The sequence below is a fragment of the Zonotrichia leucophrys genome, chromosome 1A, assembly GCF_028769735.1.
Source record: "Zonotrichia leucophrys gambelii isolate GWCS_2022_RI chromosome 1A, RI_Zleu_2.0, whole genome shotgun sequence".
Classification (NCBI taxonomy): domain Eukaryota; kingdom Metazoa; phylum Chordata; class Aves; order Passeriformes; family Passerellidae; genus Zonotrichia; species Zonotrichia leucophrys.
The window spans coordinates 69,699,647-69,725,918 of record NC_088170.1 but is presented as its reverse complement, the minus strand read 5'-3'; the positions used below and the strand labels follow the sequence as shown (position 1 = coordinate 69,725,918).

Below are 26,272 nucleotides of genomic sequence, written 5' to 3'. Positions count from 1 at the left end.
TTATCAGCCAGATGTGGCCAACTTCAGAATTACCCAGATTAATCCTTGGGGGTGCCTCCCTCTCTCCAGCACTAACAGGAGAGGGAAGGTCCCTGTGCTGTGTCTCTAACACCTCCCTTTGCCTCCACAGACTCTGACCCTCTCTGACCTGAAGCCGAAGCGAGGACCAGTGTCGGGTGGCACCCAGGTGACAATCACAGGCAACAACCTCAACGCTGGCAGCAATGTCATTGTGACCTTTGGGAGACAACCCTGCCTCTTCTACAGGTACAGATGAGCCCTTCCTGCTGCTCATGCCTGAGTGTGAAAGATTAAATGCCAGCTAAAGTCAGGAAACTTCTCCTGCAGCCCTGACACCTTGTCCCTCAAGCGCCTCCTTTGCTGCAACAGGACTTGTGCATTCTGCACCATGCACAGCCTTGCTGGCCATGTTTTTGGGGAAAGAAAATAGGATTTATTTCATTGTTTTGACTAGTATTTGATGTGCTTTTTCCCGTGGCCTCTTGTCAGATTTCAGTACAATTCTCCACGGTCCTGCGCTCTGCTACTTGCTCTGGGAGTGCGTCGTTTAAAAGATTCATTTTCATGTCCCTGCTTTAATGGAGGTGACAAAGAAAATCTGACAACATCAGTTCGAAGTACTAAACCACCTCCCTTTTATCCCAGAATAGTCCTGTAGTGCTAAGAAATGGATGATTTGCAACATTTCAGCTCCGTGTTGGCTCCTGCTCAATGGCGCTTCAGAGAGGCTTAATGTCAGTGTTACCTGCTGGATGTTCCCTGATCCCTGTGAGAATGAGCCTGAATCCCATTCCCAGGGGCTCCTGCAGCTCCAAACTACCCAGAGCAACACATTTTGCTGCCAGTAGAGATGGAGGCTGAAGATGAAGTTGGCACATTTCTCCCAAATATGTCCTTGGCAGAGGAAAAGCTCATTCACAGGAGACCTGGGAGCACTGCCCTGGGGCAATGCCCTTCCCTCTCCTGGCTGTGGGGATCCTCTTTAGCAGCCTGTCATGGCTGTGGAGTGATCCAGCATCCAAAATTCAGCAGGGTGAAGTCACAGGCTGTGATTTGAAATGCCAAGTGGGAACCACAGCTGCTTGGAGATGCTCACTGAAGGCTGGGGAATTTTAGGAGGGATTGAGCACTGTCTTTTGGGGGAATTTGCAGGGCACCTGGAGGGTGCAGTCATTGGAGGTGGCTTACAACCCCATTTTAGGGGTATAAGATGGGCTGCATCACAAATCACAGGACTGGGAAGTCTGAGAGTGTTTGGTGCCCAGATTTTTGACTCATTTTGAAAGGAACGCAGACCTGGAGCTGGGTTTGAGCCCTGCCAAAAAGGAAAGGTTTATGCAGAATCCTCTTTAATCATAAAATGCTTCCCACTGTATTAGCACTTCCAGAGGTCCCAGGCATGCTGCAAACTGCACTTAAAACAAGACTTACAGTCCTAATGCAACGCAAACTTTATGATCCCAGGCTGCAAAGCTGAGGTGCAAACACCCCTTTTACGAGCTGCTGCTGCACATGTCTGCAGGCAGGAAGGAAACATCCATCAAATGTTTATTCACAGAGAAATACTTCTGCAGAGAGGCCTCCTTTGGACTGCCCTTGGGGTTCAGATTTTACTCTGAGTCCTGAGAGATGAGGGCTCTTGTGGTTTTATTTAAACCAGCAAAAAGGCAATGCCATTTCCCCAGACGCTGCTACAGGAACAAATGGTTCACACTGAGTTCCACCTCTACAGTGCACAGGTTTGGGCCACAGGACATAAGAATAAATAATTGGGCTCTTTTTGGCACCATTTTGCTGCTGGTTCACATTTACTTTCTCCTCCTCCCAGGAGATCCACCAAGCACATTGTCTGTAACACCACGGCCTCCTATGAAGGCTTTGAGAAGGTGAAGGTGTCTGTGAGAGTGGACAAGGCCAAGATCCATCAGGAGCTGCACTATGAATATGTAGAGGATCCCACCATCCTGAGGATCGAGCCTGAGTGGAGCATCTTCAGGTGAGAATCCCAGGAAAACCCTTCTCCCAACTCCCATGGTTTTTTAAAGGAGCATTGCCCTGATAACTTTGGCCCTTGGTGTAGAATAATTATTTCCAAGGATTGTGTCCACCAAGAATTTGTGCAGTGAAACTTTCCAGACCCAATAGATCCCTCAGGGCGGATTAGAGTGAAATGACACTGAATGATTAGTATAATAGATACCTAAATATATATATATGTATAGATATATAGATATATAAATATATAGATATATAGATGCAGATATACATATAGATATATATTATATGTATGTAAATTTATATATTATATTTATATATATATAGGTTTATTTTAGAACAATTTGGTTTTAAGGGAAAGCAGCTACAAAGCCATTTTGGTTGTTATTATCTCCAGCAATATGAAACTACAAAAGCCTAAAAATATCACATAAGAAAAAGCATAAGGAAGAAAAGGAAAGGATGAGAGTAGAAAGATTGCACCACTCATAGGCTCCACAGAACTTGGTCATTGCAATTTTTGATGTCTGTCAGTTGAAGTGATGGTCACAGACTGGATCCATCAGAGGACAAGGGGCATCCCAAAGAAACAATGAAGAAAATTCCCAGAACACAACCTCTGTTGGGTTTATACTCAGGTGGAACACCTGTCAGGGAGTTTCCCACTGGGTGATGGAAAGCTGTGGATCAGGGACACCTGGATGATGGAATGTGATGGATCATGAGTTTTTTACACCGAGTCAACACAGCTGCCTCTTGCACCAGCCCAGCTCACTCCATCAGAGTTTAGCTTTTCTATTTTTCACATTCTGAGCTGCTTTGGTGTGTGGGTCTGAGCTTCACATTATGGGATGGTGAGCTCTGTGCACAGAGCAGGGAGACAAAACAATTCCTGCTCCAGCTGGGCACCAAGGACAAATGACCCAAATCTCAGCCCAGGAGCACAAACCCCATGGGCTGGAGAGAGAAAAACAAGCAGGGTGGGACTGCCTGGGCTGAAGCTGGAATGGGACAATGAACTGCAAGGTGCAAATGGAGCAGAACTGATCCCAGGGAGAGACCCCGGGAGCGCTCGTGCATTTTGGGGCCATTTTGGTTCATCTTGGGTGCAGCCCTGGCTGGGCTCTGGTGCATCCATGGAGGGATCCTTTCCATAAATCCCTGCTTTATTCTGTGACTCTGCCCAGCCTCTGTCCTAGCTCAGCCTTCTCAAGGCATCACACTTGATAAGGACAAAGTTCCTCCTCCCAGGGTTGGCTCTTTCCTTATCTGGTCCCACACCAGCTGCAGCCTGAGCTGGCCCTGGCACCTGGGTGGGTGCTTTGCCCATGGCAGCTTCCCCTGAGTGTTTGAGCATCCCAGTGTCTCCTCTAGAATCACATTCTTCTCCCTAGACCTGGGAGGACTGGGCAATTGTATCACATTTGTCTTATCCCAAGTTCCCTCCACACTCCAAATTCTGTTTATAGGTGTATTTGGGCAGGGGTGGCTTTGGTGGTCACAGATGAGCAGCTGCTTCTTTGCAGTTTCCTACAGTGGGAAAAAGCCTTTCCATGATTTTATCAATATTTAAGCCAAGAACCATTTCATTCTCTCACAGTTTGTAAGCTGCAATTCCTGCCTTTCCCACAGCCTATATGGACTTGAAATTCCTGTATTTCCTACAGCCTTCATGGACTTGAAATTTCTACATTTTTTATAACTCTCATGGACTTGAAATTCCTACAATTCCCACAGCCTTCATGGACTTGAAATTTTACATTTTTCATAGTCCTCGTGGACTTGAAATTTCCACATTTCCCACAGCCTTCATGGACTTGAAATTTTATATTTTTCATAGCCCTCATGGACTTGAAATTCCTACAATTTCCACAGCCTTCATGGACTTGAAATTTTACATTTTTCATAACTCTCATGGACTTGAAATTTCTGCATTTCCCCCAGTCCTCATGGACTTGAAATTCCTATATTTCCCACAGCCTTCATGGACTTAAAATTTCTACGTTTTTCATAATTCTCATGGACTTGAAATTCCTACAATTTCCACAGCCTTCACGGACTTGAAATTCCCACATTTCCCACAGTCCTCATGGATTTGAAATTCCTATATTTCACACAGCTTTAATGGAATTGAAATTTCTACATTTCCCACAGCCTTCATGGCCTTGATGCCTCAGGACTAAGCTCTGCCTGCTTGGCCATGGTGCCTGAAAGCCCCAGGGCTCTGTCCTGAGATGAAACACAAAGGGATCCCTGCTCCCTGCCCCATCCAAGAGCCTTTCTCCTCGTTAGGGATCCCTTTTTCTCCTCACCCCCTTGATGCTGCTTTGGTGAATTCACAGGGTTCACATGAAGGTGCCTGAGAGCAGCGTTTGCCCTGGTTGTGGAAAGCATCAAAGTGATGCCCAAACTCTCAGAAGCCTGGAGAAATGGCCTCAGGAAGGGAGAAATTGGTCATTAAATGCACTGGTATTTCCTTGAAAAGATACAAAATAAGAAATCTTAGTCTCCCCTCATTCATCCAGGCAGCTCTCTGCTTCCCTGTCAAACTGGACTGATTGGAGTCCCTGGGGATTAGGAGCAGGGCTTGTAAATCCCCCCACTTCAGCTCCCATCCCAAAGATGTTTTCACAAATCAATTAGTGCCTTTAATTACCGTGAGGGAATTTACTGATTTAGCCGGATTGAGTCTTTGCACGTTGGGCTTGAAGCTTTAATGTCAGGATTTTCCATTTGGGGCTTTTATTTCCAGTCAGAGTCCAGGTTATCAGTGAAATGAGAAATCACTTTACTCCCCTAGAAAGCCAGTTCAGTGCTGCTTAAAAAGGTGCAAGATTGACAGCCTAGGAGAGTGAATTCCTGAAAATCCGCTGGAAAGCTGCAGCACAGGGACCTTCCTCTTCCTCTCTGGCCTCAGGTGTGTCAGCAAAGCTTTGCCCAGCCTGCAGGTGCAGGGACTCTGTGTCCCATGGCTGGATGGATGGGATCTCCCATCCCAAATCCCAGAAAAAAATGGAAATAAGTATGAAGTGTTTGTTTAGGGGGTACTAGGTTATTTGTGGGGTGTGTAGCTGCTAAGATGGATGGGATCTCCCATCCCAAATCACAGAAAAATGGAAATAAGGGTGAGGTGATTGTTTAGAGTGTACCAGGTTATTTGTGGGGTGTGTAGCTGCTGGGATGGATGGGATCTTCCATCCCAAATCCCAAATCCTAAAAAACCAGAAATAAGGGTGAGGTGCTTGTTTAGGGGGTACTAGGTTATTTGTGCAATGTGTAGCTGCTAGGATTGATGGGATCTTCCATCCCAAAACCCAGAAAAATGGAAATAAGGGTGAGTTGCTTGTTTAGGGGGTACTGGGTTATTTGTGGTGTGTGTAGCTGCTGGGATGGATGGCTGGGACTGCACATGTCTCATCACTCATGGAATTATTAAGGCTGGAAAAGACCTCTAAGATAATTGTCTCCAATTCTTTACCCAGCACTGACATGTTCACCACCAAAATGTGTCCCCATGTGACACATCCACACAGCTTTTGAACACTTCCAGGGATTATTGGAGCATTTCCAGGGATGGAGCATTTTTGGGTACAACCTCTCCTCTTTGCTTTCTTCATCTGAAATCAGGAAGCATTAACTTGAGCATTTTTAACCAGACCTCTCCAATTTCATCCTCCTTCTTAAGCACTTTTGTGTCCTTCCAAAGGTGCACAACCCTGGAGAGAGGAGATGGAATATCCAGGATTACCATGGGGATTTGTGGTGTCAGGGAGAGTTTTAGGTGCTATAACTGTGGGACTGAGCTGTTCCCAGGGAAGAGATGATTACCACTAAACCAGCTTTGCAAAACCAGTGAAGAAATGCAGCAAGCCTGGCTTAAAACCTTTATTTTTCAAAACAATAAAGAACAGATTACTGCTAATTTATTTCCATAGCCAAAAAAAGAAGTCACACTGGGTTGGCAAGTAAATAAAATTTTATGAGCTCCATTAATACTTTTGATCTGGGTTTGATTTGAGTTACATCCAGCAATTACCTGAGTCTGAAGGCATAAAATGATACTCAGGGTCTTTTGGGGCAATAAACTGTTAAATTCTGAGGGCTTTTGGCACCTCTGTTATTTTGCTGGGCAGCAGCAGGTCTCCAGGCTCTGCTCCCACCTGGCTCAGCATCCACATGCAGGCATAAATGCCAATGGCCATTGATTTTCAAGGCAAGAAACAGTTTTATTTCCTTTTTTTCAAACCAGAGAGGATTTGGGGGTGATTTTAACTCTTCATCAAACAAAAAACTGCTTTATCTTTTTTCTTTCCCTCTCTCTGGTCAGGTGCTGTGGCTGTGTTTATTACCTGTGGTCTGAGCCTAGAAGCTCAAATTCCAACCCAAATAGAGGATATTTAACTCATGGGTTTAAAGCTGTGTGCACAGATTTGGTTGATTAAATAAAAGGATTTGTCTTTATATAGACACACATACCTGTAGGTGTGTTCACACATTGGATTTTTGTGGAACACATAAAACTTTTAGCCAAGTAAAGATATAAAATCCCTTCTAGTTTGAATCAGCAGAGATTAATTATAATATATATATTATAAATACTATATGTATATAAAATATACATTATATAATATATAATTTATATACTATATATACTATATATAATATAATATATTATATATAGTAGTAATTATATTATTATTAAATTATATAATAATAACAATAAAATTATATTTTCATTATTAACATAAAGGCTCACAGCCAAAATTCAGAAGACCCAGGACAGTGGAGAAAGAACAATTTGGTTTATACGTTTCTGGGTTCTGAAGAATTCTCCCTGGATGATGTCAGGAATCTTTACATGGAAGCTGAAATTTGGAGAGAGGATATTTTTTTCTGTAAAGCAGGGAAGGTCTTTTGTAAGACATGTGACTTCATGAGGAACCCTTGTGCATTCAAAAAAAACTCATTCAGGTTTTATGGAAACAGCCAAATGTGGGTTTGCACCATAAAATTTCCCATTACAGTTGATATTTCAGAGAGAAAAAACTTGAGATACTCTGCACAACTCAAGGTCAAATGTTGCCCTAAGCATGGACCAGTCCAGCCCTTGAGGGAAAGACCATGAGAAGCCTCCCAGAAAAGTGTCCCCCAACATCTGCTGAGAGATGTGGTTGTGGCAATTCTCCCTGGATAAACCCCAAAACTGTTTGGTTCATCAGTGTGGGTGCCCCTGGAGGGGCTGGAGCAGAGCTCACCCAAACCTGGCAGCTCTCCTGTGTGTGTTTGCATTCACTCCTGCCTCCCCAGCTGATTAATAATGGAAGATAAATCAGGAGCACTGAAAACAAAGGTCAGAAACGGGGGAGATTGCTGCCTTCTTCCTCCCAGGGTGTTTATTCTCTGGTGTTTTCTCATTTATAATGCACATGCCTCACCTTTCCTGTACGTGCAGCTTTACCTGGGGACAGGAAAGGGATTCTGAGCTTTCTCCTCACAACCCCATTGATTTCCACATGGCCTCCCCTTCCCAGCAGGAAATAAACTGCATCCTGGACAGTTTCCAAAGGGAGTTATAGAGGCAGGTGCTGAAAGTGCTGAGAGCACTGCTCACCCTGGGAAACCCTCAGAGATGGGCCTGTGTGCTGATGGCAAATCCTCCTCCTGTCCTGGCTGTGGGAGCCCTGACAGGTAAAGGTTTTGCTTTCTTGGACATCTCTTCTCCTTTCAGCCCTGGATCACTCTGTCCCACCTCCTGCTGTACCAGCCCTGCATCCATACCCAGAGGCTGCCTGACATGACATTTTCAGCACACATTTTTCTTCTTTTATTGTAAGAGCCTGAATGAGAGATGTGGGACTCCAGGGACTCTCCAAAATGCAGTTTATTGTATCCAAAATTCAATATTTATTGTATACAAAATGCAGTTTATTGTACCCAAGGTGTCACAGCAGTGTAGGATGGTGGGTGACAGAGCTGTGCCCACAGCTGTCAGCTCCAGCTGCAGGCAGCCCTGGAGACCCTTTGGTTTTGGTTACAATGCATTATAGACTTTTCTTTGCTGAGCAACTACATACATTATCAACCAATCTATACCTTAACTGTTATCTATAGCCTATCATAACTACTGTAATTACCATATTCATGTTACTGTTCTCCAGTCACTAAAAGTTAGTGCATTACAGTTTAAGCTAGAAGTTGTTTTTCAGTTTTCTTGCTGTGGAAAATTCTGAGTCTGTTTTCTACTTGCACCATTTGCTGCCTTGTTTGCCTGTGATCTCTTTGTGCTTGGTAAAAACATCTTCTTGTTTGGGGTGGGTTTATCCTTTGCTCTAAGCCATAAAACCCCTTCTAACTAACATACTCTTTGCCTCTTTGGTTATCCAGTAAGACTGGCTCAGCAATTCTTTTCTTCTATATCAAAACTTGCTTTCATTTATATTCCTTCATCAGACTCTACATTTAAAAATCTTTCTGCTAAGCATAAATATCTGTGAGACTTTCTTGTCAAAATTTCATCCTTCCCAACAACTTATTTCTCCCCTTATGAATGAAAGAAAACTTTTTGTGTTGTTTTTCCTTCCTTCTCTACGGGACTATGAGATGTGCTCAGACACTTTGCAACCAACATTTAGGAACACAGACCACCTATTCCTGGTGTGATGAGCTCTGACATTCCTCACCTGGGTTTCCTCTTTAATTCCATTTCTTATTCTCCAGTGGCAACACTCCCATTGCTGTGTGGGGAACTCACCTGGACCTCATCCAAAATCCCCAGATCCGAGCAAAGCATGGTGGAAAGGAGCATGTCAATGTGAGTATGACTGCAGAGCTGGACTATTGGTAATATTCCAGTAGGAGGGGACATGCCACGCTGGGGACAGGGCCTGGCTGACACCTCTGGAGCTTGAAATCTCCTATTGCAGCCCAAAAAAGAGGGCATGGTTTGTTTCCATAAGTATTACTCCATCCCTGAAGGACACACACACAAAAAAGAAGGTTTTTGGCAGGGCTGGAACCAAACTTCAGGGTCTTCTGAGACCTTCACCTTTTGTTTTTGCTTCTCCAGCTTGCTGGGATTCATTTCAGGTAACCTGATATCCAAACTGAGCACAACCGAGCACGCACTGCACAAACATTTTCGGAAAAGCAACCAGAGTGTGAGACCTGATTGCAAGGTGGTAGTGAGGTTTTGACTAATCTGTGCTGTGCAAAAAATAAGGGAAGAAACTTCTATTTCCAGAAGGAAACAAAGTCAGGGAAAGATTCTGATGTTGGCAACAGAGTCTGAGCTCTCTCAAGAGGCACAGGAGGCTCTGTTGAAGTGCAAACTGCTCCACACACCTGCCCCAGCACAGGCTTCCTACCTGATTCGTGAATGGATAAAATACCATGGGTCTGCTCATCCTCTCCTGAAAGCATTGCCACCAGGAAGGATGGGCATTTCATAACACCTTGGTTTGTGTCTCTCTCCCAGAACTAGTGTGCAGAACAGCACAGAGATGACTGAGGGTCCTATTCCATAAACATTTTTGGTGTCTCTTTCCCCAGAACTGTGAGGTGCAGAACAGCACAGAGATGACCTGCCAGGGTCCCTATTCCCATAAACATTCAGTGTTTTTGGTTTCTTTTTCCCCAGAACTGTGAGGTGCAGAACAGCACAGAGATGACCTGCCAGGCCCCAGCTCTGGCTGTGGACCCCAATCACCAGTCTGAGCTCGCCGAGCGCCCTGAGGAATTTGGCTTCATCCTTGACAATGTGCAGTCCCTGCTGATCCTCAACAAAACCAACTTCACCTACTACCCCAACCCCATCTTCGAGGTTTTCAATCCCTCAGGGATCCTGGAGCTGAAGCCTGGAAGTCCCATCATCCTGAAGGTGAGATGGGCACCAAGGACTGGACTGAAATTCTGCCTCTTGCCTCTCTGTGCCTGCCCGCACCCCCATATATCATCCTGATTCCACCCCAGAAATTTCCTCTATTCCTGCATTCCAACCATATCAGAGTCACCATCAGCAAACACTAAGCACTGCCCACAATCATAACTAAAAATTATAAACCCCTGGGTGCAGCCTAAATTTGCACCCACTGCTGTTCACCAGAGAACATCTTCTACCCCTGCAATGTGGCTGACAGTGAAATACTCAACTCTGTTTCATTTCTTGTTCATTCAAGACCTTCCTCTTCCCTTTGTTTTAACCCAAATCAGTCCCTTGAAATTTCTGTAAGCTTCACAGCAGTACAGAGAAGGAATTTTATGATGCAGCATTTCTGTATAACTCTTTTTACACTGTGAATATGCAAAGAGGTTATTTTACCTGCAGATGCATTTTGCATGTTTGGAAAGGGGTCTGACTTGCTTGCCTGCCTATGTTTAGTGAGGGCTTTATTGTGCAGGACTTAGATGGAGCATTTCCCACTCAGCTGCAGAGAGGGAGGAGCAGGACAGGCTGTTGTGATGCTTTGAGTCTGTGACCACTCATGCTGTTCTCTGCGTGAGTTCCTAAATTGGCTTTTCCTCCCTGTGTGAGCAAATGGAGAGCTACAAATGTCATAATGGAATCATATTTACCTTGGAAGGGACCTTAAAGACCATCTCATTCCAACCCCCTGCCATGGGCAGGGACACTTTCCATTAGACCAGGTTGCTCCAAGCCCCATCCATCCAACCTGGCCTGGAGCAGTGTCAGTGATCCCATCAAATGCAATATCAACACTTGTATCCCAGGAATGAACCAGAGGGGGAAAGAAAACTGTTTCCTGGTGTTTATTTGGTTATTTTGGGGTGTGATGTTCCTCTCTGTGCAGGGCAGGAATCTGATCCCACCGGTGGCAGGAGGCAATGCCAGGCTGAACTACACCGTGCTGGTGGGGGAGAAGCCCTGTGCGGTGACCGTGTCAGACGTGCAGCTCCTCTGTGAGTCCCCAAACCTCATTGGGAGGCACAAGGTGATGGTAAGTGATGCCTGACCCCCAGCCCCTTCTCCCTGGGTGGTTTGAGAGGGCACAGCAGAGCTGGAGAGCTGGCAGAGGGCTCCAAGGGGTTTGCATCACTGCTTGAGTTCCCAGAGACATCAAGACCCCTTCTTCATATAATATTCGCATCAAGGGTAGCTTGGAGAAGTACAACAGTGGAACAGTGACCTGGAGGTCTTTGTGGGCAGTGAGACAGCTTTCATGATCAAACCCCAGTAGGAGAGTTTGCCTCTCTTCTGTTTTTGTATGGGCTGTATGAACCTTGAATTCTCATGTGAGATCATGTGTAACATGTTCCTACATGAAAGTGTTAAATTCAGCACAGTCCCCATCACTTTGTTGACAGGATGGTGACTAAAATTTGCCTTTATGTAAGACACAAAAAAAAAAAAAAAAGGCAGGATGTGGACAATGGTATGACTGGACTTCAGAATTTTGATTTCTATAAATCTTAGTGTGCTCCTACAAATCCTTCCTGGATGAAGAATGAACCTGGTGATTACATCAGAGGGAGCTTCTCCTCCTCTCGCCGTTTATTTATTTACTCCTTTTTTTCACTTTCCTCTCAATAATTTGAATTCCTTGATGCTGGTGCTTGATAAACACCATATCAGCAAACACCCTGGAGTTGTACCAAGCTGTGGGTGGGAACAACAAAAGCTGACAACTGACATCAGTGTTTCTCATTCCTTGGGAACAACTGTTCTTCTGTTGTGCCTCCCAAAGCTGTATCTGTCACATATTAATTTATTTATTTATTTCAGTGCAATGAGACTCAGAGAGTTTGATCTTTAAAAAGATTTTTCTGGGAACTTTGAAAGAAGCAGAGCTCATGATGACCATTTTGGGTCTTGTTTGTGGCTGCTGCTGGGATCCCTTGTAGTGGCTACTTAACTTCTCTGTGCCAAAGTTTGTCATCTGGAAAATAGAGGCAATAATCCTCTCCAGCCATGCAAATACACCATGACTCTCGATTCATTGCAAAGCACATTAAGACTCTCCAAGAAGAGCAATAATGAATGAGAGATTTTCTCTGTGTGAAAACCAAAGCTTTTGAGCACGGCAATAAATGTCCCCTGTAATTTTCATGGATATGATTAAACATATGGTTAGTCAGAGACGGACAAAGCCAATCCTGGGGAGACAAAACTCAAAGCCAGGTGAGCAATAATCAACCCCTGGGGATCCAGGATGATGGCATCTGGCCAGGCTGCACTAGTTGGGAAGACTCCCATGCTCCTGCAGCTTTGAACAGTTTAAGTGAAGCAAAGATTAAAAACAATCAAAAAAGGATTGTTTTTTAATTTTGATGCTGGTGAAATGAGGGATACTGCTGGGAAACTGGGAAGATGATGGAGATGCTCAAGGATGGACTTTGCGTCTGGAACCAGGGCTGGAAAATGCCTCCTCCAGCATGGCACAGCATCTCTGCTGCTTAGGCTGGGACCATGTTTCACACAAACTGATGCCTCAGGTTTTAGCTTTTTTTTTTTTTTTTCACATTCTCTGCTGCTTTAGTGTGCAGTTCTGAGCTTCAAATTATGGGATGGTGAGCTCTGTGCACAGAGCAGGGAGACAAAACAATTCCTGCTCCAGCTGGGCACCAAGGACAAATGACCCAAATCCCAGCCCAGGAGCACAAACCCCGTGGGCTGCAGAGAGAAAAACAAGCAGGGTGGGACTGCCTGGGCTGAAGCTGGAATGGGACAATGAACTGCAAGGTGCAAATGGAGCAGAACTGATCCCAGGGAGAGACCCCGGGAGCGCTCGTGCATTTTGGGGCCATTTTGGTTCATCTTGGGTGCAGCCCTGGCTGGGCTCTGGTGCTGCCCAAGGTGCATCCATGGAGGAGATCCTTTGAATGAATCCCTGCTTTATTCTGCCCAGCCTCTGCTCTAGCTCAGCCTTCTTAAGGCATCAAATCGTCTCTCTGATGCCCCGGATAACTGATAGAAGTTCCTCCTCCTGATTTTGCCAAAGATTTACTCTCTGACCTTGAGGAAATTGTTGAACAAACCATTTCTTGCAAAATGAGATGGCATAAACTGAGAGGGAGCCATGGGAATGAATCAACTGGTGCAACACAGAGATTATTTCTAAGTGAAGGAGCAGTGGCAATGACACACGTTGATGTCAACACGCTTTTGATCTGTCTTCTTTCGAGCTGTCTGATTTTGAGCTGTCTTTTACACAATGACAGAGTTAAGTGTTTGAAAAAAAATAGGGAGGAAATAAAAGGTTTGGGTGATGGTTAAAAAGAAGATTGACTAAAACCCAGAGGCAAGTTGTTCCAAGGAAAAGAAAGAGATGTGAGAAAAATCCGTGAGTGGCTACGCCAGAGAAGGTCTGCAGGGAAGATGTGGAACACATCTGAAGGTTTGCTGGTTTCTGATAAAGCCTGGAAAGTGCACCAAACTCTTTATAATGAATGGAGAGATGGTCAAATGCAGCAGCTCAGGGCATGATTCATCTCATCCTTAGAGGGATAATTTTATTTGCACCAGGAAAGACACTCCTTCAGAACTCCTGAACTCCTACAGGTGGCCACTAAGACTTCATTGGAGAAAACATTTAGAATATTTAGTCTAATTTAAAACAAATTCATTATTAATAGTCTTTAAAAATGGCCAGATTGTTGTTCTTTGATGGGTTTATGGTCAGTCTTTGAGAAGGTGAAATGCGCTTCCTCCAAAACCACTTGGTGGATTAAGAAGTAAAGGAGGGCTGCATGTGCATATTTTCTTGTGTTTCTTTTAAAAGCTCACAATAACACTGCAGCCTTGTAGGCTTTCTTCTTCAAGAGCCAGATTCCCTCAGATCATGGCAGCTTCACTTGTGGATTGTGAGACCTTCCCAGTGATGAAACCACCTTTGAAGGGGAACACACTGGGCCTGACTTTGAACATCTGCTTTTTTGGAGCTTAGATCCCCTTGTCATGAATGGAGAAAAATGGGAACTTCCACTGAATGAAAAGCCTCATCCCAATGTCAAAGGTATTGGGAGCAGCTCACATAACTCACATCCTGAAAGTGTTTTTCTCTTTGTTGGCTCTGGAATCATGCTGCAGTGTTGAACTCGGATGTGCACGCGGAATATTTGGTGAGAGAAATCCCACCCATGGAGAGGGGCTGTTCTTCCAGCTTTGAGGATGGATCTGCACTGGGATTTGGGACTGGGGTTGTCTGAGTCTAGTGTGATATTCCTTGAATGGACTCGTCTGACTGCAGGGCTTGAAGAAAGAGAAAATTGGAAAGAATTAAGCAATTTATTGATCCACTGACAAGAAGGAAAGCGAGCGAGCTGTGAGAAAATTTTGGGACAGTGATCTAGAGCAAAAGGGAGCAACTTCCATTGCATGGATTAGGATGTGATTTTGGCAGTTTGCCTTCTCAGTTGAGCAGGCCACATTCCAACAACAAACCTCAGGATTAATAAGTGAGTTGGATCTTGTATCTTGAAATAGATGGGAAAACTCATTAATGCTGCATCCCAACTATGTGTCAGAGGTTCTTTGGCCCCTGAAAATGCTCTACAAGCCATCAGTGTCATGATAGTAATTGGTCATCTTGAAACTGTTTCCTGAACAGATGAGTTTGGGATTGGTTTTGTTTTTCATCGTGGGCATTTCATCTCTTCAGTCCCCTCGCAAAATGGCATGAGAGGGATGGATAGAAATTAGCTGTTTTCAGACATTCGCTTTGGTCTTGTCCATGACATGAGGGTTGCAGTTGTGTCTCCTTGGCCACTGAGGAGCAGCCTACACCTGGTGGTAGAGCAAAACAACCTTCTTCCCTGAGACTGCAACTGGGGCCACAATGACTTCTAGGAGATGATAAAGGCAATGAGATTCATGTCCCCAGGAAGAGCTGGGGTGGAGAGCACCTGGAAAAATTCATTAATTCATGATTCTGCCGTGCAGTCCCTTCTGCTGCTTCCAGCTGGGCCAGTTTCTTCCTCTGCAGCCTCGAGAGGAAACCTGAGTAGGTGCCTGAGCTGAGATGGGGGAAGCCCTGGGATTAGTAAATGCAGGCAGGCTGGAGATTAACTGAGAGCCAGTGGGATGCAGGACAAGGCTGAACACCAGGCTGGGGTGTGGGGGAGAAACGTGAGGAAATGTGAGGGAGAGTTCCTCACAACGGAGGAAGAAAACAGCTTAATTCCACACTGCAGTGGTCCCAGGTGCAATGGGAGCAGGAAACAGCCATTCCTGGGGTCTTAATTGCATTTCTGCCTGGCAATTAGAGTTTGCCCTTTGTGCAGGGCCAGCTGTGCCTCTCTGTGACACAGCTCAGCTGGGTGAAGTGATGGAGCTCATCATCCTTCAAGCTCTTTACATGGCATCTTCCCAGCTTTCTGCTGACCTACAACCAGCATTCCCAAACCACAACACAGACCTAGAAGCCTTCAGGCCAGTCAGCAGAGCTTTCCTCCCACCACTCAAGCTTTGCCTACTCTACAAATAGCTTTGAACAGCCTTGCAGTAGCCTAAAGCCAGTGGTATCCTGTGGGATTCCTGATGGGAGTGGTGTTCATGTTGTAAAAAAGGGCTCTAAGGGACTTGCTTCAGCAGAACATTTTGCTCAGAACAGGAGTGCTTGCAGGGTTTCTTTCTGGTTGTTAAAACCAAGGCCCTTTCACAGCAGCTTCTTCCAGAGGCTGGAAGGAGCTCTGGGAACCTCTGGGAGTAGATGGAGAACAAAAAGCTGTGTTCAGCTCCTACTGGTGAACATCTGCAGTCATCCTGACAACGTGTGGCTAAGACAGGGGCTGTAAAGGGAATGGGCCAGGCTTTGTGGGGTTTGTGGTGGATTTTCACAATTCCAGAGGCTTCCAAGCTTTATCTGGTAGGAGAGTCAAAGGAAAATAGTGACTCTGATTTCTGCAGTCCCACTGTACTCAATGGGTCAGCTCTCCTCTGCCCCATTGTGGGGTTAGGAACCATCAGGCCATACCTTGAGTTCTGTTTTCTGTGTGTATTTTGGGCCTGAGTGACATCAGTGCCCCACACAACACATCAAGATGGGGTATGAAAAGTCCAGAATGAAACCCAAACTGATTTGGAGAAATCGTGACCGGTGACTTATCTCACCACAAATCCTTTTGTGGCTGGGTTCATGGTGACTCCCAACAGAGGTGATTCTATCATTTCAAGTGTTTTTAAGCTGTTCCATATCCAAATACCTCCCCTTCTGGCTTGAGAGACAAGGGGCTGTCACCATTCATCCTCAGCCAGAGGGTGACAGAGAGTGACGATAACAGAGCTCCTCTGCGCTCCTGCTCAGTTTGACAGTCTCAGTGCAGCTCTTTGCTGCTTTCCCTCTAGGCTCGTGTAGGAGGGATGGAGTTCTCCCCAGGAATGGTGTACATCTCCCCAGACAGCCCTCTGAGCTTGCCAGCCATCGTCAGCATTGCGGTGGCCGGCGGGCTGCTCATCATCTTCATCGTGGCCGTGCTCATCGCCTACAAGCGCAAGTCCAGGGAGAGCGACCTCACCCTCAAGCGCCTGCAGATGCAGATGGACAACCTGGAGTCCAGGGTGGCCCTGGAGTGCAAAGAAGGTAGGCTGAGAGAGGCAGGATGGCACTGTGTCAGTGTTGGTACAAGGGAGACATCAAGTCATAAAGCTTTGAGCTAAAATCAGTGTTGAGTTATGGTGTTGAACCTTGTGGGTGTGTCTTGAGCCTGAATCTAATCTGATTTACCTTGTTTTCCCTTAGTTCAGACTTTCTCCACCCTCTCCTAGAGTTCAGAAAAGTTCAGACTTTCTCTCGCCCAATCCTCTCCTAACTGGATTTGATAATTCAAAATCCGCAGAAAGCCTTGGCACACGTCCCTGGGGAAGGGTTGTGTTGTGGGAAGGGCGACAGTGCTTTCATCCACCTTCCTCCTCTCCACATATTGCCTTATTCCTTATTCTCAATCATGAGGGTCAGGGGTTTTTCCCGTTCTGGTGAGGCTGCCCTGAGTTGTTCTGTTTTTGTGCCAGCCTTTGCAGAGCTGCAGACAGACATCCATGAGCTGACGAGTGACCTGGATGGAGCTGGGATCCCTTTCCTCGACTACCGAACCTACACGATGAGAGTGCTTTTCCCTGGCATTGAAGATCATCCAGTCCTGAGGGATTTGGAGGTAAAACAACAACATTTCCTGCTTCTAGCTCCTCTCATGCCTCCCTGTTCAGTCCTAAATTCCAGAGATTCTGTGTCAGTGCTGGGGATGTGATGATTTGATTGTGCTGTGTCCTACAAGGGGTAAAACAGGTCCTCATTAAAAATCTGGATTGAAAGAGGAAAAGTTTGCTGTTATCTTAGATCATATTAGATCATAAAATCATTTAGGTTGTAAAAGACCTCCAAGACCATCAGTTCCAATCATCAACCCAAAGCTGTCAATTCCATCACTAAGCCATGTCCCCCTGTGTGACATCCACACACTTCTTGAAAACCTCTAGGGATTGTGATCCCAGAACTCCCCTAGACAGCTTGTTACACCATCTTTCATCCTTTCAATTAAGAATTTTTTTCCAATTTCCAATCTAAACCTCCCCTGGCACAACTTTAAGGCTGTTTCCTCTCATCCTGTCACTTGTTACCTGCTAAATTCTGTTTGATCACTCCCTTATTTGGAAAACTCATAAATCATAGGTCTACTCAATTAAGCTTCTCTTTGGTCTTAACCCTTCTGTGCCTTGAGTTTTAGACCGGATTTAATATTTTCTGCCATGCAGGGGCAAGGAAAACCTGTTGTATGGCAGAGGAGCATGTTTGCCTGTGTCAGCATGTTTGCCTGTGTCATCCAGCTTTTCATGACCCTCACACTACTACGAGACCATGTTTTTTTTGTGGCAACCCCTATAAAAATAACCCTCTGCCACTGAGGGAGGTTCACCTTTGCTGCATTCTTCTTTGCAGTGAGGTCAGAAAACCACAGTGTCAGTCTGTCCATACCCTGTCCACATCTTCCTCCTCTACCTCAACTCTCTGGATGGAGATTTGTGAGACATTATTCACAAACCTTGGGTCTACACAGAGCCTGTATCACCTGAGTGGTGACAGGAGCTTGGTGGGAGCCCAGGTGAGGTCTGTCAGGCTAAAATCTGCTCCAGGCACTGACAGATGGACAGGCTCTGCTCTAGGAGTACCTGGGCTGGAGAATCAGGAGCCACACCATGGCCAAGGTGATGGCTGAGCTCTCTGCAAAGCCTTTGGCAGGCTCTGAGCTCCAGAGAGGTTCTGGCATGGGCCTGGGAGATTGCTGGAGGCCAGGCCTGGGCTTGGTTGGCAGGAAGGAGGAGCAGGAGCTGGCACAGGCAGGCCCACGCTTGGCTGGCTGTGTAATCAGAGATGCCTGCTCGCCTTTGCTCCTGACACGGGGAAGAGCCAAAATTCACCCGACTGTGTGGAGAGAGACATTAAAAAACCTGATCTGTCAGCAAGGAGGGCTTGTGGGGCTGGGCAGGAGGCTGAATTACACGTAGCTGCCACACAGATTTGGAGTGCAGATTTGGAGGGGCTTCCAGCTGGTTTCCCTCAGGACGAGCAGCTCCAACAAAGGAGGAACAAGGGGTGCTGAACCTCCCTCTCACATGTGTGTACACACAAACATTTCCACCATCCCCACAGCCAATTTCCATCCCTACATTCATTAACCCCATCCAGCTGATCACAGAGCAGCATCTGACCCCTGCAGAGGCCTCAGCACGGATGCTCCCCTATGTAGATACACACTGAGCTAATGTTCCAATCCAACACCTTTGATCTCTCCTTTCTTTCATTCCATTTGTTGGGGTTTTTTTTTCCCTTAATCCTTTGTAAAGCTTCACCAGCTCTCTCTGTGTCAGCATCTTTGGCTACCAACGTGAAGGCAGCTCCCATTCTGCTCCCTTCTCTGTAGCACCCAGAAGGAATTGCTATTTATTGCAAAAGGCCCCAGCACAGATCCCACAGTGAGAAGGCCTTACTTATTTCCAGTTCATTTGCTAATTAACTGCTTCCAGATGCAGCACAAAATACTTTTCTTGTTATTTTGTTTTAATTCTCCATAATAACCCTGGGATAGACAATATTAAATGTTCAAGTGAGTGAGTTAAAAATAATTATTGGCGGGATGGGTGGTGGTGGTTTGTTGGTTGGTTGGTTGCCTCAATCTATTTAGGAAGTAATTTATTTGTTGGATGCAAAAAGAGTTCAGAACTCTAATTTCCAGAATTAAAAAGTAACAACTCTATAAGAGGCCTTGCATTGCTTGTCTGTTTAAGCAAGCCAACTTATTTTGAATTAAAGTGCCAAATTTGGGTGGTTATTAATTCACATATGCCTTGGTGACATGTGCTGCTCTGTGGTGAGACCCTCCAGCTTCCAATAAAGTTTTCAAGGGCTGGAACAGCTTCAGCAAGTAGAGGGGTGAGTTTAGGGTTCTCTTTTTAGATTCCATCTTTGCCTAGAGCCAGAAGGATCAAAAAGACCTGTGTGGAGCCCAAGGTCCAGCACTGAGGTCCATATAATTTGTTCCATATAAAAATGAGTTCATAAGCCTCTCACAGCTGAGAAATAAGAGACTTATCAATCACTGTTCCCAAAACACCTCAGCTCCCAAGCCCAGGGGTTCTGCTGGAGCTCAGGGTGTCCTCTCACACCTTCACCTGCCTGGCTCTTCACACCAAGGCCCAGTTCCATGGTCACCATCTCAGCCACTGCCTCACTGCCTCTCTTCATCGCCTCAAAACCTCACCCTGGGCTCTTTTTCCCAGTCATTCTCTTGCTGCCTCTCCCAGCTCCCTAAAGCTGAACCCCAAACCTCTAAAAGCAGGATTCTTTCAAGAATGAGAAAGAAGTCTTGGATGAAATCAGAGTAAGACTTCAGTCTGACTAAAATAAAAATATAACGTGGCATGGTGACACATTTAAGTACTAGAAATCCCTTTTGGATGTATTGAAAGCCCTTGAAAACCTTTCTTGGAAGCTGGAGGGTCTCACCACAGAGCAATACATGTCACCAAGGCATATATAAATTAATAACCACCCAAATTTGGCATTTTAACACAAGTAGGCCCCCAGCTGGTAATAATTAGCATAGACCCCATGCATTTCAAAAGGATAACCATAATAATCTTTATTAAGAAACCCATACTTTTATAACCCAAGTTCACTACAGGTAGACCTCATTTGTCCTCTAATTAAAACAGCATCTCCACTGGCTAATTAGGAAACCACCCTTTGGTAAACAGATCTCCATAACACATTACACAATACCAGGTGCAGCAAGTGAAGATAAGAATTGCTTCTCATTCTTTTCTCTGCTCTTCTCACAGCCTTTCCCAGAACAATTCCTGGGAAAGTTGTGTTTCTCTCTGCGGCCAGAGAGCTGCTGCCACAGATCAGAGAGGGAATACAGGACTGGAAAAATCATCTGGATGTGTCTGGGAGTCTTTTCAGACTTCCTAATCTTTAGATGATGTATGGATTCCCTTCCTGTCTTTCCTTAGCTGAGGAGCTGGAGGGATGAGAGCAAAGAGAGAGTAACAACAGGACATTTGACAGTGGGATAGTGAGGGAAAGCAAAAAACTCCTATTGGAACCCAGGACTCTGGCTGCCTTGGGTGATTCCAGACCCTGGCAGGGGGCTCAGAGACCTTGGCACAGAGTCACAAACACCTGTGCCTTTGATTTTAACCCATGGAAACAATTCCCAACTTTGTGGGAGGAGTTACAAGCCACAAGAGTTTGAGTAGAATGATAGTGAATTTGACACAGGGTGAAAAAGTAGAATTTTGGGGATTTAGAATGGGGGTTCAGGAGGCAAGATGGAGGAATCTGGGATTCTCCTTCTTCTTCTTCTTAGCCTCCATCTTCTACTGTGATGGTGGCATTTCTGGATTGGTTTAGAGACAGACTGTCTAACATAGGCGATAGGTATTGGAAAATTATTGTAAATAAAGTACACGTAGTTCGTGGTATAAAAAGCAAACACCACCCCAAGGGCAGGGACTGTGCCACAACCCAACCTGCTCGACAGATCTCAGCAGGTCAGAAAAAGAATGTAATAGAAAAGAAAAATAAAGAAGAAAATTAAAAATTACCTTGAAAACCAAAGTTGAGGAATGCCGACTTCTTCTTCGGTCACGGGGCTGTGAAAAAAGACTTTTAATACCTCAGGATCCATTCCAGCAACACAAAACCTGAGAGACTCCCTTTCTTCTTGCGCAGGTCCCTGGCTACCGTCAGGAGCGGGTGGAGAAGGGCCTGAAGCTCTTTGCCCAGCTCATCAACAACAAGGTGTTCCTGCTGTCGTTCATCCGCACGCTGGAGTCGCAGCGCAGCTTCTCCATGCGCGACCGCGGCAACGTGGCCTCGCTGATCATGACGGTGCTGCAGAGCAAGCTGGAGTACGCCACCGACGTCCTCAAACAGCTCCTGGCCGACCTCATCGACAAGAACCTGGAGAGCAAGAACCACCCCAAGCTGCTGCTACGGAGGTAAGGATGGCTGGGCATGGAGGGAGCAGGGCTGGGAGGGCTGTGCCTGTGTTGGGGTTTTTCATGAACAGGATGGGAGTGCTGGCAGATTTTCCTTCAGGTTTATTGCAGCCTCATTGCATGGTTGAGATAATTGGAAGATGGCAATAGCTGATGTATAAGCTGCAGGGGCCAAAGATTTCTTTGTGTCTTGGTTTGAAAAGCCTGCTAAGGAAGGCAGGAGCCTCCCCTGAAATGGAAAATGCAAACCCCCTCCTTCCGAATTATTATAATTTTGAAATTAAGGGGTTCTCAGGCAAAGATATGGGAATGGGAATAACAGTTCTTTACTAAGAAAATTAAAAATACAAATGCAATGGTACAAACAAACCAACCCACAGCCAGAGTGAGAGCAGTCCCTGCCCCCTGTGTGTCAGGGGGTGTCCCAGCCCCATCCCATGGGGGCTCAGCCCTCCTGCAGTGCCAGCTGTGGCTCTGCTGCAGCAGGGATCCTGCACAAGGGGGGAGTTTTCCTCTGCAGCTCCAGGGCTGCTGCAGATGGGCCTGGGCTCCCTCTGGCCATGCAGGGCAGCAGAAAGCTGCTCCTCTGGCAATGCAGGGGGCAAAGGCTGCTGTGCTGTGCCAGGCTCAGATTGGATCCAGGTAGGAATGCTTGGCTCCTCCCCTGGGCGGAGCATCTCCCCATGGGATGCTGGGATTGGATCAGCCCTGCAGGGACACTCAGTGGCCATGGACAGCAGAGATCTCCTGGAGGGAGGGTTGGCTGTGGGAGAGATAAAGAAACCTGCCCCATGAACAGAGAGAACTGCCCGAGCTCTGACAGATGGGAATAGAATACCTCATTTCTAACCTAAGACACTTTGTTACAGAGCATTTTAAAAGCTTTCTAGCCAATAGCATATTTCTAAAGCTTACAGACAATTTTTCTAGCCAATTACTAAAAGCACACCTACACCTGCTTCACACATGCTTGCTTGTATGCATTCTATTAGCAATACACAATTAAGCTTAAAACCTTCTACTATCTTGCTGAGCATATTTTTCTGCAGTCTTAAGGTCTATCTTAGACAAGCCTAAAACTCAAGCTATTGTTTCATGTCCTTGCTTGCTGTACTATTGAAACTTTTTCTACTTTCAGACTCTGCAGCTGCAGCTAGGTCTAAGTTTTCTGTTCTTTCTATTTCTAAGGCCTGCTTTTACAGCTTTCTGGAAGTCTTCTTACTTTTGGTATTTCCCACAATGCCCAAATAAACTTCAAAATCATCTTTGGAGATGATTGCTCTGTCTCCTCCCTAACCAGAAAGTAACTAATGATCAAAATTTACAGAATTAATCCACCTCTGGATTTTCCTGTGGATCCTACAGAAAGTTTCACAAGGAGAAGAAAAGCTCAATCCTTATTTTGAGCTCTTTGCATGCTTAAGATGTTAATTTATGCTTACATTTCCTTTTAATCTGAAAACCCTGATCATGTTGCGTATAGGAATATCACATATATGGCCTATTAAATCCCTGGTGAGAGGATGTCATCTTCCATCTCCTGCCTGGGACATGGATTTCCCAGTTTTGTTTCTTGTTCCTGAGTTAACTATGGACACCTGGAGAGTCTTCAGCTGCAATATGGGATCTTATTTTTCTCCCAGAGCTGGGAGTTAGTGGAAATCAGCAGAAGAGAGGGTTAACAGAACTGGATTCATACAGGGAACAAGTTTGAATTTATGTTTCTTGGCCTGGCCTAAGGTCTGAACTCCACAGTCCAGTGGGAAACCTCAAGTTTGGAATCTACTGCTCTGTAATAATGTCCTAGGGAAGTGCTCCCTCTTCTGCCTTTAGGATCAGATTCACCTCCCTTTCACAGACCTGGACCAACCCTCCTGGTTCAAGGACCCTACATAAAATCAGGGGGAATCTTCTGGGGATGAGTGGCCTTTGCCACAGCTCAGAGCTGACTCTGAGGAGCCCCCAGATGATTACAATGGACAGCTTGGACACAGAGGAGATCTCTGCTGCCTGCTGGGCTGGGGGGATTTTTCATCTGGCACATGGCCCACTGTGGAGAACCAGCAGCAAAGGAGCAGAAGGCACTTGCTGGCATTCAGGGCAGCAATGCCAGGGGCAGAGGCTTTGCTTTGGTGTCAGTTGACTCCCTGATGTGCCCTACAGCCTGGCTGGTGACCACCCTCCAGCTGTCCCCAGGCTTCCTGCCTGTGCTTCTCCTCTGATGCTGGATGGCACTGCCTCCCCCTTCATTTACTCCTTTTGCTTCCTCTTTCTCCATCTGTCTTCCCGTCTTGCTCACTCTGAGCATCCCATCTTTCCTCTTCCTCCTTCCTCCAGCCCTTTTCTAAGTCTAATCCTCTCTGCTGGACATTAATTGTGGCCTTTGGAAGGAGAGCCAGTGAACAAAGAAGGCACATCCAGTGTTCCAAACCCTGGGAGCACCAGGAGAAGTCAGAGAAGTTCTGCACTGAGCAGCACCAGAACAAAACATGGGAATAGCTCAGTGCCTTGGGTTAGATGTTGGTGTGAGGCCCTCAGACAGCTCTTTGGATTCAGCTTGGTGCTTCTCTTCCCTCCCCATGAGTCTGTGAAAGGGAATATTTTGCAGTTTTGGAGGAGTTTGGCAGAAGAAAGGAGGCAGTAGAAGTGGTTTTCCCACCTCACCTGTGTCCAGTGTTCACTCTGCTAGACATTTATGGCCCCAAAGAGGTTTTCTGGACAGAGAGCAGCAGCAGCAACAAGCAAGAACCTCTGCATGGCTTTGGCGAGAGCCATGACGAGGAGGGCGCACTTTAATTCTTCCAGGCAGGAACTCTTCTTTTTTCTTGGTTTCCCCAAATTTCTCTTGGTTTCTCTTGTTTTTTCTCCATCTCCTGCCTAGGACGTGGATTTCCCAGCTTTGTTTCTTGTTCCTGAGTTAACTACAGACACCTGGAGAGTCTTCAGCTGCATTTTGGGATCTCATTTCTCTCCCAGAGCTGGGAGTGAGTGGAAATCAGCAGAAGAGAGGGACAACAGTGCCTGTGCTGAAGCCAGCACAAGTTTCTGCAGGAGAAGCTCACCCTGAAGCCTGGAGATGGATTTTTGTTTGATTGAGGACGGAGCGCTCAAGGGCAGAAGGATGAGCTCTGTGCATGTGCCACAGTGACACATTGAGGAGTGTAATCACTCCCAAATGCCAGGGAGATAGGCAGTGCCAGATAACTGCTCCCCAGAGACTTAGATCTGTCTCTCCTGAGTATTTATCCAGCCTCCTTGACATATGGCCTCGCTCTGAGCTCCTCAGATTTGATGGATTTATCCGCCCTGAGCTCTTTGGAGAAGATTCCCTCAAATGTCATCAACTCCTTCTCATTGTTGGAGATACTGGAAAACAGACACACACAGGGACTTGTAGCTACAGGAGAATCAACAGGGCAGCAAGGGCTTTCCTGCAGGTTTCCTAAATCCAAAACTAAAACAGGGAACCCAGGACGTGCTAAATCCTGATGGTGCCATGCCAGATTGCCCACTGGGCAGGAAGATAGAAAAGTGCAATATTTTAATAGGACCAGCATGACAAACTCATTCCCAATTCTCTCTTTTCTCCACCTTAGGACAGAGTCTGTGGCTGAGAAAATGCTCACCAACTGGTTCACCTTCCTCCTCTACAAGTTCCTCAAGGTAAGAGCAGGAGCATGCCTGGAAAAACAGCTGCTCTAAAGCATTTCTTCTTGGTGAGGATCACTTGGGGTGAAAACTTCCCTGATGACAAGTTAAAGGCTTTTTTTTTTTTTGCCTCTGGAAGGAAGTCACTGCCTAATACGAGCTGGGCTATTTTCTGACCCAGGGAGAACAAAGAGGGACAATTTGTTAGAGAGAGGCAACTTGTGGTCCCTCTCTTGTACAGAGGTGGGATCTAAGGGTCAGTGTGGAAATGGGAAGGATTTCAGAGCCTGCCTGAGACCTGTGTGGAAAATGCTGTCCTTTCAACAGCAGTGTGAGGTCTCCATCATGTGGTGACCCATATTTCCAGTGCACAGGGGATGGAGGTTCCTTCCAGCCCAGCACTGAGAGAGACACAGCCCCACGAGGAGTGGAGGGGCACCCATCAGCAAAGCTTGAGTGCAAGGATTTGGGGCAGCCCCTGAGCTCTCTCATTCCTCCTGGAAGGTCTCCTTGGGCTTTGTGGAGTTGAAAAAGTCTTTGAGTCTTTGAGCCCTGACACTGACTGCATGGGGATCCAATTTCCCCTGCAGGACCCACACTGAGCCTCAAGAATCACAATTGCCAAGCTCAGAGCCAGCCTTTCTGAAAGCAGCTGAGCTCTGCACCTCTCCCCCACTCCCACTGCAGCTGCTAAATATCCTCCCACCTCACATCCTCATTTGGACACAATAACCACCTCTGCCAGGCAATTTGAGGCTGCACAAATAAACCCCAATCCCCCTGAGCCTTCCCCAGTTCAAGGACGAGCACATGGGAAAGTTTTGAAGGTCCCTGGAAGGTAATTTCAGTGACTCCAGTATCAGATCCCTGCTTTCAGCTGAAAGGAAAGGATATAAGGAGGTGACTCTCTAAAGAGCTGCTTTTATAATAGGCTTTTTTCACCCCACTCAGCTACTTGTCTTCTTGCCTTAGCCTGAACAGAGGCCTGATAAGGGCAGGAGACAGGCACACAGAAGCAATATGCTGCTGGCAGATAAGCTAATTAAGTGGGAGACAGGTGTAGGGACTGAAAAAGGGGCCACTTTGCCTCGATTATTAACTTGTTTTCGCTGGGAATTACACCAGAGGAAAATGACCTGGCTGGTTGAGCTGGGACAC

General features: G+C 46.1%; 1 protein-coding gene across 2 annotated transcripts in view; it reads left to right on the top strand.

Annotated features, from left to right (window-relative positions):
* The window catches only part of PLXNA4 (plexin A4), a 505,817-nt gene that overhangs the window by 434,110 nt on the left and 45,435 nt on the right, over positions 1 to 26,272 (top strand). For both annotated transcript variants that reach the window (XM_064703091.1, XM_064703090.1), the window contains exons 15-23: positions 131 to 267; positions 1,850 to 2,017; positions 8,734 to 8,827; positions 9,653 to 9,892; positions 10,824 to 10,970; positions 16,316 to 16,550; positions 16,979 to 17,121; positions 21,198 to 21,466; positions 25,063 to 25,129. In XM_064703091.1, coding sequence (XP_064559161.1) covers positions 131 to 267; positions 1,850 to 2,017; positions 8,734 to 8,827; positions 9,653 to 9,892; positions 10,824 to 10,970; positions 16,316 to 16,550; positions 16,979 to 17,121; positions 21,198 to 21,466; positions 25,063 to 25,129 — 1,500 coding nt within the window. The remainder of the gene's footprint in view (positions 1 to 130; positions 268 to 1,849; positions 2,018 to 8,733; positions 8,828 to 9,652; positions 9,893 to 10,823; positions 10,971 to 16,315; positions 16,551 to 16,978; positions 17,122 to 21,197; positions 21,467 to 25,062; positions 25,130 to 26,272) is intronic.